The sequence below is a fragment of the Ranitomeya imitator genome, chromosome 3, assembly GCF_032444005.1.
Source record: "Ranitomeya imitator isolate aRanImi1 chromosome 3, aRanImi1.pri, whole genome shotgun sequence".
Taxonomy (NCBI): domain Eukaryota; kingdom Metazoa; phylum Chordata; class Amphibia; order Anura; family Dendrobatidae; genus Ranitomeya; species Ranitomeya imitator.
The window spans coordinates 489,951,759-489,965,876 of record NC_091284.1 but is presented as its reverse complement, the minus strand read 5'-3'; the positions used below and the strand labels follow the sequence as shown (position 1 = coordinate 489,965,876).

Sequence of the window (14,118 nt, the reverse complement as noted above, 5' to 3'; positions counted from 1 at the left end):
CCTTCCCACCTGCTTGGATTCCATCTATCTCCACCCTTCTCTGGCAGTATGAGGCCAGAGTTGTCAATCAAACAGGAGGGGCGGGGAGACTGAGGGAAAACAAGCAGGTGGGAAGGTGTATAAAAATGATTGGCCCTGCCATGAAGCACCGAGCGGCGGGACTTAGCTTGAACAGTCACTAGATAACAGAGCAAACACATTTATTCTTACCCCCTCCTGGAACTACATCTCTCTCAAAGATGCACAGTTTATACCCAAAATAGTCTTCCAATACTGGAGCAAGAGTTTGAAGTGCAAAACGTCTTTCTTCAGATTCAAAGGTGGAAAAACTTTCCAAAGACAGATAAGCATCATATTCTTTCCCATCTAAGTGAAAAAGAAAACTTTGTGATACATATTTATATGTTATATTTGTATGTTTATATACTGTATATAGTTGAAACCAGAAGTTTAAATACTCTATATAAAAAGACACATACAGTACAGTGGGGAAAAAGTATTTAGTCAGTCACCAATTGTGCAATTTCTCCCACTTAAAAAGGTGAGAAAAGCCTGTATTTGACATCATAGGTAGACCACAACTATGAGAGTCAAAATTGAGAAAACAAATCCAAAAAATCACCTCGTCTGATTTGGCAATATTTTTTTTGCAAATTATGGTGGAAAATAAGTATTTGGTCATTAACAAAAGTTCATCTCAATATTTTGTTATATATCCTTTGTTGGCAATGACAGTGGTCAAACTTTTTCAGTAAGGTTTCACAAGGTTGCCACACACTGTTGGTGGTATGTTGGCCCATTCCCCCATGCTGATCTCCTCTAGAGCAGTGATGTTTTGGGCCTGTCGCTGAGCAACACGGACTTACAACTCCTACCAGAGGTTTTCTATGGGGTTGAGATCTGGAGACTGGCTAGGCCACTACAGGACCTTGAAATGCTTCTTACGAAGCCACTCCTTCATTGCCCTGGCAGTGTGCTTGGGATCATTATCATGCTGAAAGACCCATCCACGTTTCACCTTCCTTGCTGATGGAAGGAGGTTTGCACTCAAAATCTCACAATACATGGCCCCATTCATTCTTTCATGTACACGGATCAGTCATCCTGGTCCCTTTGTAGAGAAACAGCCCCAAATCATGATGCTGCCACCCCCATGCTTCACCATTAGGTATGGTGTTCTTTGGATGCAACTCAGCATTCTGTCTCCTCCAAACACGACGAGTTTTGTTTCTACCAAACAGTTCTACTTTGGTTTCATCAGACCATATGACATTCTCCTAATACTCTTCTGGATAATCCAAATGCTCTCTAGCAAACTTCAGGCGAGCCTGGACATGTACTGGCTTAAGCAGGGGACACATCTGGCAATGCAGGATCTGAGTTCCTGGCGACGTAGTGTGTTACTGATGGTAGCCTTTGTTATGGTGGTCCCAGCTCTATGCAGGTCATCCACTATGTCCCCCCATGTGGTTCTGGGATTTTTGCTCACCGTTCTTGTGATCATATTGACCCCACAGGGTGAGATCTTGTGTGGAGCCCCAAATCGAGGGTGATTATCAGTTGTCTTGTATGTCTTCCATTTTCTTATTATTGCTCCCACAGTTAATTTCATCACACCAAGCTGCTTGCATATTGCAGATTCAGTCTTCCCAGCCTAGTGCAGGGCTACAATTTTTGTTTCTGGTGTCCATTCAACAGCTCTTTGGTCTTCAGCATAGTGGAGTCTGGAGTGTGACTGTTTGTGGTTGGTCAGAATTTGAGCCCATTCCTCCTGACTAACCGGTGTTACTTATCCAGGTTTGTAAGTCGCCTTGCTCTTACCTGAATTTTCACCTTTGCACTTACATTTTCAATAGGATTGTGATCAGGGCTTTGTGATCGCCACTCCAAAACATTGACTTTGTAATCCTTAAGCCACTTTATTACCATTTTGGGTCATTGTCCATTTGAAAGGCCCATTTCCGTCCAAGCTATAACTTGCTGTATTATGTCTTGAGATGATGCTTCTGTATTGCCACATAATCTCATGATGCCATCTATTTTCTGAAATTCACTAGTCCTTTCTGCAGCAAAACAACCCCACAATATGATGCTGCCACCCCCCTATTTGACAGTTGGGATGGTGTTCTGAGGCTTCCAAGCTTCTCTGTTTTTACTCCAAACATAACGATAGTCATTATGCCCAAAAAGTATAATTTTACCTTCATCAGACCACAGGACATGTCTCCAAAAAATTAAGGTCTTTGTTCATATGTGCATTTGCAAACATTATTCTGGCTGGTTTGTTTCTTTTGGAGTAATGGCTTCTTCCTGGCAGAGTATCTTTTTAGCACATACAGTACTCGATTCAATGTGGATATTGACACAATCTTACCAGCTTCCGCCATCATCTTCACAAGGTCTTTTGCCTTTGTCTTTGGGTTCATATGCACATGTCAACCAAAGAACATTCATCTCTGGGACACGAAACCCATCTACTTCCTGAGTGGTATGATGGCTGGCCATTCCCATTTTGTTTGTATTTACGTATAATTGTTTGTACAGATGAATGACGCACCTTAAGGTATCTTGAAATTGTAACCAAGGATGAGCCAGACTTGTACAAAGTGCACAACACAATTCTCTACCTGAGATCTTGGCTGATTTGGGCAGTCCAGAATTGTTTAACCCCTTAGTAATGGAGCCAAATTTTTGAAATCTGACCAGTGTCACTTAATGTGGTAATAACTCTGGAACGTTCAACATATCCCAGTGATTTTGAGGCTGTTTTTTCATGGCACATTATACTTTATGATAATGGTAAATTTAGATCACTATGCTTTGTTTTTATTTATAAAAAATATAAGACATTTGAGAATAATGTTTTAAAAAAAAAAGCAATTTTCAAACTTTGAATGATTATCTCTTTAATCCAGATAGAAAAATATTTAGAATTGAGAGACCTCAGTGGTTGATACCTTTTAAAGGGACACTGTCACCTGAATTTGGAGGGAACAATCTTCAGCCATAGAGGCGGGGTTTTCGGGTGTTTGATCCACCCTTTCCTTACCCGCTGGCTGCATGCTGGCTGCAATATTAGATTGAAGTTCATTCTCTGTCCTCCATAGTACACGCCTGCGCCAGGCAATCTTGCCTTGTGCAGGCATGTACTATGGAGGACAGAGAATGAACTTCAATCGAATATTGCAGCCAGCATGCAGCAAGCGGGTAAGGAAAGGGTGAATCAAACACCTGAAAACCCCGCCTCCATGGCTGAAGATTGTTCCCTCCAAATTCAGGTGACAGAGTCCCTTTAATGGCTAACTGAAAAGATGGTAACAAATTGCAAGCTTTCGAGACTACACAGGTCTCGTCATCAGGCAAAGACTAAAACAAATTCTGAAGAATCACATATTTATGCACAACATAGAAAAAAAAAAAGGGGGGGGGGAAACCATGGATAAGCCAGGTGACATGAAGCAGAATTACCATGGGTGATAAACAGTTACGTCCATAAATATTGGGCCAATTCTTAGATAAGGATTGTTTTATTGTCCTGTGATTAGGGTCTCTGTTGTGGTGACCCCACATGGTCTGATGGGCAAGTTCCTTAGTTGATGTAAAAAGACATAAATCCGTGTGACACATTCATTCCTGCAGTTAGAGTGTCAAAGGTCGACATTAGTTTATATTCCCAGACTCTCCTATCTTTCTGCGATTTGAAGTTACCTTTTAGTACAAGTAATTTCATGTCCATAATGTTATGATTTGTTATGATTATGTTTAATCCAGATAGTCATACCACAGCAAAACAGTAATACATAACATTTCCCTCATGTCTGCTTTACATCAGCGCCATTTGTAAAATGTTATGTTATTTTATTTGCATTTTAGGAGGTTTAACCCCTTTGTGACAGAGCCAATTTGGTACTTAATGACCAAGCCAATTTTTACAATTCTGACCACTGTCACTTTATGAGGTTATAACTCTGGAACGCTTCAACGGATCCCGCTGATTCTGAGATTGTTTTTTCGTGACATATTGTACTTCATGTTAGTGGTAACATTTCTTCGATATTACTTGCGATTATTTATGAAAAAAAAGGAAATATGGCGAAAATTTTTAAAATTTTGCAATTTTCAAACTTTGTATTTTTATGCCCTTAAATCAGAGAGATATGTCACGAAAAATAGTTAATAAATAACATTTCCCACATGTCTACTTTACATCAGCACAATTTTGGAACCAACATTTTTTTTTGTTAGGAAGTTATAAGGGTTAAAAGTTGACCAGCAATTTCTCATTTTTACAACACCATTTTTTGTTAGGGACCACATCACATTTGAAGTCATTTTGAGGGGTCTATATGATAGAAAATAACGAAGTGTGACACCATTCTAAAAACTACACCCCTCAAGGTTCTCAAAACCACATTCAAGAAGTTTATTAACCCTTTACGTGCTTCACAGGATCTGAAACAATGTGGAAGGAAAAAATGAACATTTAACTTTTTTTTGCAAACATCTTAATTCAGAACCATTTTTTTTATTTTCACATGTGTAAAAACAGAAATGTAACCATAAATTTTGTTACACAATTTCTCCTGAATACGCCAATACCCCATATGTGGGGGTAAACCACTTTTTGGGTGCACCGCAGAACTTGGAAGTGAAGGAGCGCTGTTTGACTTTTTCAATGCAGAATTGGCTGGAATTGAGATTGGACGCCATGTCGCGTTTGGAGAGCCCCTGATGTACCTAAACAGTGGAAACTCCCCACATGTGACACCATTTTGGAAACTAGACCCCTTAAGGAACTTATCTAGATGTGTGGTGAGCACTTTGAACCCCCATGTGCTTCACGGAAGTTTATAACGTAGAGCCGTGAAAATAAAAAATCGCTATTGTTTACACAAAAATGATCTTTTCGCCCACAAATTCTTATTTTCACAAGGGTAACAGGAGAAATTAGATGACAAAAGTTGTTGTGCGATTTCTCCTGAATACGTCGATACCCCATATGTGAGGGTAAACCACTGTTTGGGCGCACCGCAGAGCTTGGAAGGGAAGGAGTGCCGTTTTACTTTTTCAATGTAGAATTGTCTGGAATTGAGATTGGACGCCATATTGCGTTTGCAGAGCCCCTGGTGTGCCTAAACAGTGGAAACCCCCCACAAGTGACACCATTTTGGAAACTAGACCCCTTAAGGAACTTATTTAGATGTGTGGTGAGCACTTTGAACCCCCATGTGCTTCACAGAAATTTATAACGTAGAGCCGTGAAAATAAAAAAATCGCATTTTTCTAAACAAATGATCTTTTTGCCCCAAAATTTTTATTTTCACAAGGGTAACAGGAGAAATTAGACCACAAAAGTTGTTGTGCAATTTCTCCTGAGTACGTTGATACCCAATATGTGGGGGTAAACCACTGTTTGGGCACACCGCAGAGCTTGGAAGAGAAGGAGTGCCGTTTTACTTTTTCAATGTAAAATTGGCTGGAATTGAGATTGGACGCCATGTCGCGTTTGGAGAGCCCCTGATGTGCCTAAACAGTGGAAACCCCCCACAAGTGACACCATTTTGGAAACTAGACCCCTTAAGGAACTTATCTAGATGTGTGGTGAGCACTTTGAACCCCCATGTGCTTCACAGACGTTTATAACGTAGAGCCGTGAAAAAAAAAATCGCATTTTTTCTACAAAAATGATTTTTTTTGCCCCCAAATTTTTATTTTCACAACGGTAACAGGAGAAATTAGACCACAAAAGTTGTTGTGCGATTTCTCCTGAGTACGTCGATACCCAATATGTGGGGGTAAACCACTGTTTGGGCGCACCGCAGAGCTTGGAAGAGAAGGAGTGCGGTTTTGCTTTTTCAATGTTTTTTTGTACGTCGCATCCGCCATTTCTGACCGTGCATGCGTTGTTAGGACTGGCGGAACGCACCAAGAAAGATGTTATAGATGCGTTCGCAGTCCGGGGTCCACCGTGCAGGAGAAACCCTGCTGCTAGTAAATAGCAGACTATATGGCGGTACACTAAAGTATATACACGTGGGTTCAACCTCACCCAGCGTGAAGGGAGCAATCCTGCTGCGTCACAGGATCGCGGCACCGCACCTAAAGCGCGAGCGAGCAGTCAGCGTACTTAACCCCAACTGGGATTGAAGTCCGATTAGACCCTCGCTGGCACTACACCTCAACTGGGTGTGTAAGGAAACTAAGAATAAATATATAAATGCACAGGAGTGCGAGCAATGCCGCACTGACGGACGCCACCAACCACACTGGCTTGGGTATGGAAAGCGCAAGGCAAGCGCACGGAGCCGTACAGGCGGACACAGCAAGAGGACGCTGCAATGTGTGTTTCGTGCTGTTGGACAAGTCGGGCGCTAGATAGCAAACATACACCTTCCGCGAACAGACATTCAATAGGGAGGGTTATTTAAAGAGTGACTTTCACTCACAACACACACACATAATTACAAGACAATACTAGCGCATGGCCGTGCGGTCATGCGCAGTTTATATAGTTGCAGCACAGGAAGTGGCCACAGGACTTTTGCCCTTCCAAGACCTGTCAAGAGGACCAATGGAATGTGCCGCAGAGCCTGAGCACATGACCCTCGATCTCCAACGGGAGATCTTACCCTGGCCATGCTCAGTATGCGCAGACAAGGACTTAGTCCCAGAGAAGTCCACTCGCTGCTGACCAGTACTGGCTTTAATGGCAGAGACTGGAGAAACAGCAGTAACTCTCAGAACAGAGTGAGAATGAGCAAGACGCTGAGACCGACGTCTTTGCTGAGCAGACTCCACTGCGGCTGGATAAGAATGGGAGACCGCAGCGGAGGTGGCTCGAGATTCCCCCTGTGCAGAAGCGGGAACTCGACCCCTAACATGCGTGGCCGTAACTCCGCCCCCTCCTCCCCAGGACATAGATTGGGCAGCGGATGCGTTGAAAAACTACATGCGCTGCCCACGTTGTGCACAACTTTCACAACGTATGTCGGGCCGATGCATTGCGACGGCCCCGTACCGACGTAAGTGTGAAAGAAGCCTAACCCTAAATTTAGCCCCAACCCTAACCCTAAATTTAGCCCCAACCCTAACCCTAAACTTAGCCCCAACCCTAACCCTAAACTTAGCCCCAACCCTAACCCTAAATTTAGCCCCAACCCTAACCCTAAATTTAGCCCTAACCCTAAATTTAGCCCTAACCCTAGCCCTAACCCTAGCCCTAACCTAGCCCTAACCCTAACCCTAGCCCTAACCCTAACCCTAGCCCTAACCCTAACCCTAGCCCTAACCCTAGCCCTAGCCCTAACCCTAGCCCTAACCCTAACCCTAGCCCTAACCCTACCCCTAACCCTAAGCCTAACCCTAATTTTAGCCCCAACTGCTCTTCTCCTGCCGGCCGGCAGATGGAGACAGATGGCGGGCGCACTGCGCATGTGCCCGCCATTTTCTTTTGCCCAGAAGATGCCGGCGGCCAGGAGGAGCAGCAGGAGGACCCAGGGACACCAGTAAGTATAATAGGGTCCCCAAATCCCCCTATTTCTCTGTCCTCTGATGTGCGATCACATCAGAGGACAGAGAATTACACTTTGCTTTTTTTTTTTTTGCGGTCGCCGGTAAACAGTTAATTACCGGCGATCGCAAAACAGGGGTCGGTAAAATCGACCTTGATCATGCTCTTTGGGGTCTCGGCTACCCCCAGCAGCCGAGACCCCAAAGATCCTGCCGGGGCCGGCCGGCGGGCGCACTGCGCATGCGCCCGCCATTTTGAAGATGGTGGCGCCCACCGGGAGCCACGAGGAGCATCGGGGGAGATAGGTGAGTATCGGGGGGCTATCTGGGACCCCCTTTCTCTGTCCTCTGATGTGCGATCACATCGGAGGACAGAGAAATTAAAAAGAGATTGCGTTTTTTTTTTGCGATCGCCGGTAAACGGTTAATTACCGGCGATCGCAAATGCGGGGTCGGTAAAAACCCCCCGAATCATGTTCTCTGGGGTCTCGGCTACCCCCAGCAGCCAAGACCCCGGAGAAAATCCGACTCTGGGGGGCGCTATTCACTTTTTCCACAGCGCCGTTAATTAACGGCGCTGTGGTTTAAGTACCCTTAGCGGCCGCCGTTAAAAGGCGTATCGGCAGTCGCTAAGGGGTTAAAAATGTAGCAGTAATTTTTCATTTTTTCAAGGAAATTTACAAAATGTATTTTTTTAGGGACCTACCCATGTTTGAATCGCCTTTAGGGGTCGTATATATTGGAAAACCCTCAAAAGATATACCATTTTAAAAACAGCACCCCCTAAAATATTGAAAACTGCAGTCAGGTAGTTTATTAAACCTTCAGGTGATTTTCAGGAATTAATGCAAAGTGACATGATAGGAAGGAAAATGTGTATTTTTACCACCTAAATGTCATTATCTTCTGAACAGGTTTCAATAGCAGTCAGACTCTAAGGCCGCTATTTGGTCATGAATTGCCATGGCAAACATCAGGACCACACAATCATGATCTGAGAGCAACAATTGGTATAAAGAGGAAGCCCCCACACTCTTTTAACCATTTATATGATTTAGTCACTATTGACAGCAGCATCTAAGGGGTTAAACAGATTTGGACAGTTGTCAGCTATAGTGGACAGCCATCAGCTGCTGGATTGTCACCTGTATGGGGTGGCTATTTATATCTCAGGTCAGTTAAAAGACGTATTGGTGGTCATTAAGGGGTTAAAGGCATAGTAACCTTAGTGTATGTAAACCTTTGACTTTGCAGTAAATAATAAAAATGCATTAAAACATTTTAACTCTAACTCAGTATTCTGGCATTTGCCAAATATTAATAATTATGGCAATCCTCATTGACTTAAATCGGGAAAGGTTTATTCCGATTTCATGTCAGATATTGAGAAAAACACACGTCTTTTTATACAGTATAGTGTATGTAAGCTTCTGGGTTCAACTGTATATATATATATATATATATATATATATATAGTACAGACCAAAAGTTTGGACACACCTTCTCATTTAAAGATTTTTTCTGTATTTTCATGACTATGAAAATTTTACATTCACACTGAAGGCATCAAAACTATGAATTAACACATGTGGAAATATATACTTAACAAAAAAGTGTGAAACAACTGAAAATATGTCTTATATTCTAGGTTCTTCAAAGTAGCCACCTTTTGCTTTGATGACTGATTTGCACACTCTTGGCATTCTCTTGATGAGCTTCAAGAGGTAGTCACCAGGAATGATTTTCACTTCACAGGTGTGCCCTGTCAGGTTTAATAAGTGGGATTTCTTGCCTAATAAATGGTGTTGGGACCATCAGTTGTGTTGTGCAGGAGTCTGTTGGATACACAGCTGATAGTCCTACTGAATAGACTGTTAGAATTTGTATTATGGCAAGAAAAAAGCAGCTACCGATTATACTTGAGTATAAGCCGACCCTCCTAATTTTGCCACAAAAAACTGGGAAAACTTATTGACTCGAGTATAAGCCTAGGGTGGAAAATGCAGCAGCTACAGGTGAATTTCAAAAATAAAAATAGATGCTCCATACCGTTCATTATGGCCCCATAGCTGTGCCATATAGTGATCTGCACCGTTCATTATTGCCCAATAGATGTACCATAGATAGGTGGGCCATATAGTGCTCTGCACCGTTCATAATTGCCCCATAGCTGTGCCATATAGTGCTCTGCACCGTTCATTATTGCCCCATAGATGTACCATAGAAAGCTGTGCCATATAGTGCTCTGCACCATTCATTATTGCCCCATAGCTGTGCCATATAGTGCTCTGCACCATTCATTCTTGCCCCATAGCTGTGCCATATAGTGCTCTGCACCGTTCATTATTGCCCCATAGCTGTGCCATATAGTGCTCTGCACCGTTCATTATTGCCCCATAGCTGTGCCATATAGTGATCTGCACCGTTCATTATTGCCCCATAGCTGTGCCATATAGTGCTCTGCACAGTTCATTATTGCTCCATAGCTGTGCCATATAGTGCTCTGCACCGTTCATTATTGCCCCATAGCTGTGCCATATAGTGCTCTGCACCATTCATTATTGCCCCATAACTGTGCCATATAGTGCTCTGCACCGTTCATTATTGCCCCATAGCTGTGCCATATAGTGATCTGCACCGTTCATTATTGCCCCATAGCTGTGCCATATAGTGCTCTGCACCGTTCATTCTTGCCCCAGAGCTGTGCCATATAGTGCTCTGCACCGTTCATTCTTGCCCCATAGCTGTGCCATATAGTGCTCTGCACCGTTCATTCTTGCCCCATAGCTGTGCCATATAGTGCTCTGCACCGTTCATTCTTGCCCCATAGCTGTGCCATACAGTGCTCTGCACCGTTCATTTTTGCCCCATAGATGCTCCGTATAAAGCTGTGCCATTGCTGCTGCTGCAATAATAAAAAAAAATGCCATACTCACCTCTCTTGCTTGCAGCTCCCGGCGTCTCGTACCGGCGTCTCTCTGCACTGACTGATCAGGCAGAGGGCGCCGCACACACTATATGCGTCATCGCACCCTCTGACCTGAACAGTCAGTGCAAGAGGACGCGAAGACGGAGCGGCACCCGGTGGGTGAATCGCGGACAGGTGAATATAAAATATTCACCTAGTCCCGGCTGTTATGGACCTGGTGGTTAGGAGCACCCGAAATGACCTGATGGTTAAACCGATACAGGACAAGCTCTGGGAAGTGGGAACTCTGCTGACCGCAATCCATAATCCTATCACACAACTAGAAATAGCCGTGGAGCGTACCTGACATGGCCTAGATGCCTCGACACAGCCTAAGAACTAGCTAGCCCTAGAGATAGAAAATAAAGCCTACCTTGCCTCAGAGAAATTTCCCCAAAGGAAAAGGCAGCCCCCCACAAATATTAACTGTGAGTTAAGATGAAAGTCACAAACACAGAAATGAAACAGGTTTTAGCAAAGGGAGGCCATTCTAACTAAACAGACAGAGGATAGGAAAGGTATCTTTGCGGTCAGAACAAAAAACTACAAAAGACCACACAGAGTGTGCAAAAAGACCCCCCGCACCGACTCACGGTACGGAGGTGCCACTCTGCATCCCAGAGCTTCCAGCTAGCAAAGCAAAATCATGAAAGCAAGCTGGACAAGAGAACAATGAACAGAAAATAACAATCGGGGACTTAGCTTCTTGCAGGAAGAGACAGGTCACCAGAAGGATCCAAGAGCGAACTGAACCAGTACAGGAACATTGACAGCTGGCATGGAGTAATGATCTGAGTGGAGTTAAATAGAGAAGCCAGCCTAAGAACAACCTAGATCACCTGTGGAAGGAACCTCAGAACCAGCAACTCCACTCACAGCCACCAGAGGGAGTCCATGGACAGAACTCGCCGAAGTACCATTCATGACCACAGGAGGGAGTTCGATAACAGAATTCACAACAGTACCCCCCCCTTGAGGAGGGGTCACTGAACCCTCAACAGAACCCCCAGGCCGATCAGGACGAGTCAAATGAAAGGCACGAACCAGATCGGCAGCATGAACATCAGAGGCAACAACCCAGGAATTATCTTCCTGACCATAACCCTTCCACTTGACCAGGTACTGGAGTTTCCGTCTCGAAATACGAGAATCCAAAATCTTCTCCACCACATACTCCAACTCCCCCTCGACCAACACCGGGGCAGGGGGGGTCGACGGAGGGAACCATAGGCGCCACATATCTCCGCAACAACGACCTATGGAACACATTATGGATGGCAAAAGAAGCTGGAAGGGCCAAACGAAGTGACACAGGATTGAGAACCTCAGAAATCTTATAAGGGCCAATGAAACGAGGCTTAAATTTAGGAGAGGAAACCTTCATAGGAACATAACGAGACGACAACCAAACCAAATCCCCAACACGAAGTCGGGGACCAACACAGCGACGGCGGTTAGCGAAACGTTGAGCCTTCTCCTGGGACAATGTCAAATTGTCCACTACGTGAGTCCAAATTTGCTGCAGCCTGTCCACCACAGAATCTACACCAAGACAGTCCGAAGGCTCAATCTGCCCTGAAGAAAAACGAGGATGGAAACCAGAATTACAGAAAAAAGGCGAAACCAAAGTAGCCGAGCTGGCCCGATTATTAAGGGCGAACTCAGCCAAAGGCAAGAAGGACACCCAATTATCCTGATCAGCAGAAACAAAACATCTCAGATACGTTTCCAAAGTCTGATTGGTTCGTTCAGTTTGGCCATTTGTCTGAGGATGGAAAGCCGAAGAAAAAGACAAATCAATGCCCATCTTAGCACAAAAGGACCGCCAAAACCTTGAAACAAACTGGGAACCTCTGTCCGAGACGATGTTCTCCGAAATGCCATGCAAACGAACCACATGCTGGAAAAACAATGGCACCAAATCGGAGGAGGAAGGCAATTTAGACAAGGGTACCAAATGGACCATCTTAGAGAAGCGATCACAAACCACCCAGATGACCGACATCCTTTGAGAGACAGGGAGATCTGAAATAAAATCCATGGAAATATGCGTCCAGGGCCTCTTCGGGACCGGCAAGGGCAAAAGCAACCCACTGGCACGAGAACAGCAGGGCTTAGCCCGAGCACAAATCCCACAGGACTGCACAAAAGAACGCACATCCCGTGACAAGGAAGGCCACCAAAAGGATCTAGCCACCAAATCTCTAGTACCAAAGATTCCAGGATGACCAGCCAACACCGAACAATGAACCTCAGAGATAACTCTACTAGTCCATCTATCATGGACAAACAGTTTCTCCGCTGGACAACGGTCAGGTCTATCAGCCTGAAACTTCTGCAGCACCCGCCGCAAATCAGGGGAGATGGCAGACAAAATTACCCCCTCTTTGAGAATACCAGCCGGCTCAGGAACATCCGGAGAGTCAGGCATAAAGCTCCTTGAAAGGGCATCAGCCTTCACATTCTTAGAGCCCGGAAGGTATGAAACCACAAAATTGAAACGGGAGAAAAACAGTGACCATCGAGCCTGTCTAGTATTCAACCGTTTGGCAGACTCGAGATAAGTCAAATTCTTGTGATCCGTCAAGACCACCACGCGATGCTTGGCTCCTTCAAGCCAATGTCGCCACTCCTCGAATGCCCACTTCATAGCCAACAACTCTCGATTGCCAACATCATAATTGCGCTCAGCAGGCGAGAACTTTCTAGAAAAGAAAGCACATGGTTTCATCACCGAGTCATCCGAACTTCTTTGAGACAAAACAGCCCCTGCTCCAATCTCAGAAGCATCAACCTCGACCTGAAACGGGAGCAAAACATCTGGCTGACACAACACAGGGGCAGTAGAAAAACGAAGCTTCAACTCCTGAAAAGTGTTATGACCTGGTGGTTAGGAGCACCCGACCTGATAGTTAAACTCATACAGGACGAGCTCTGGGATATGGGAGCTCTGCTGACCGCAAGCCCTAATCCTATCGCACACACTAGAAATAGCCATGGAGCGCTCCTGACGCTCCCTAGGCGCCTCGTCACAGCCTAAGCGCTAGCTAGCCCTAGAGAAGAAAATAAAGCCTACCTTGCCTCAGAGAAATTTCCCCAAAGGAAAAGGCAGCCCCCCACAAATATTAACTGTGAGTTAAGATGAAAGTCACAAACACAGAAATGAAACAGGTTTCAGCAAAGGGAGGCACGACTAACTAAATAGACAGAGGATAGGAAAGGAATCTTTGCGGTCAGCACAAAAACCTACAAAAGACCACGCATAGTGTGCAAAAGGGTCCTCCGCACCGACTCACGGTGCGGGGGTGCCACCCTGCATCCCAGAGCTTCCAGCTAGCAAGACAAAATCAAGATAACCAGCTGGACAAAGATACAAGAACAATAATAACAATCAGGAACTTAGCTTCTGCAGGAGAAGACAGGACACCAGACAGATCCAGGAGCGAACTGAACCAATGCTAAAACATTGACAGCTGGCATGGAGAAACGATCTGAGTGGAGTTAAATAGAGAAGCCAACCAAAGGATAAACCACGTCACCTGTGTAAGGAACTTCAGAAGCAGCATCTCCACTCACAGCCACCAGAGGGAGCCCACGGACCGATCTCACCGAAGTACCATTCATGACCACAGGAGGGAGCT

At 44.8% G+C, this 14,118-nt stretch overlaps 1 protein-coding gene across 3 annotated transcripts in view; it reads right to left on the bottom strand.

Moving 5' to 3' along the window:
• The window catches only part of IL18R1 (interleukin 18 receptor 1), a 182,729-nt gene that overhangs the window by 42,868 nt on the left and 125,743 nt on the right, over positions 1 to 14,118 (bottom strand). For all 3 annotated transcript variants that reach the window (XM_069757619.1, XM_069757618.1, XM_069757620.1), the window contains one exon: positions 211 to 366. In XM_069757619.1, the coding sequence (XP_069613720.1) occupies positions 211 to 366 (156 nt within the window). The remainder of the gene's footprint in view (positions 1 to 210; positions 367 to 14,118) is intronic.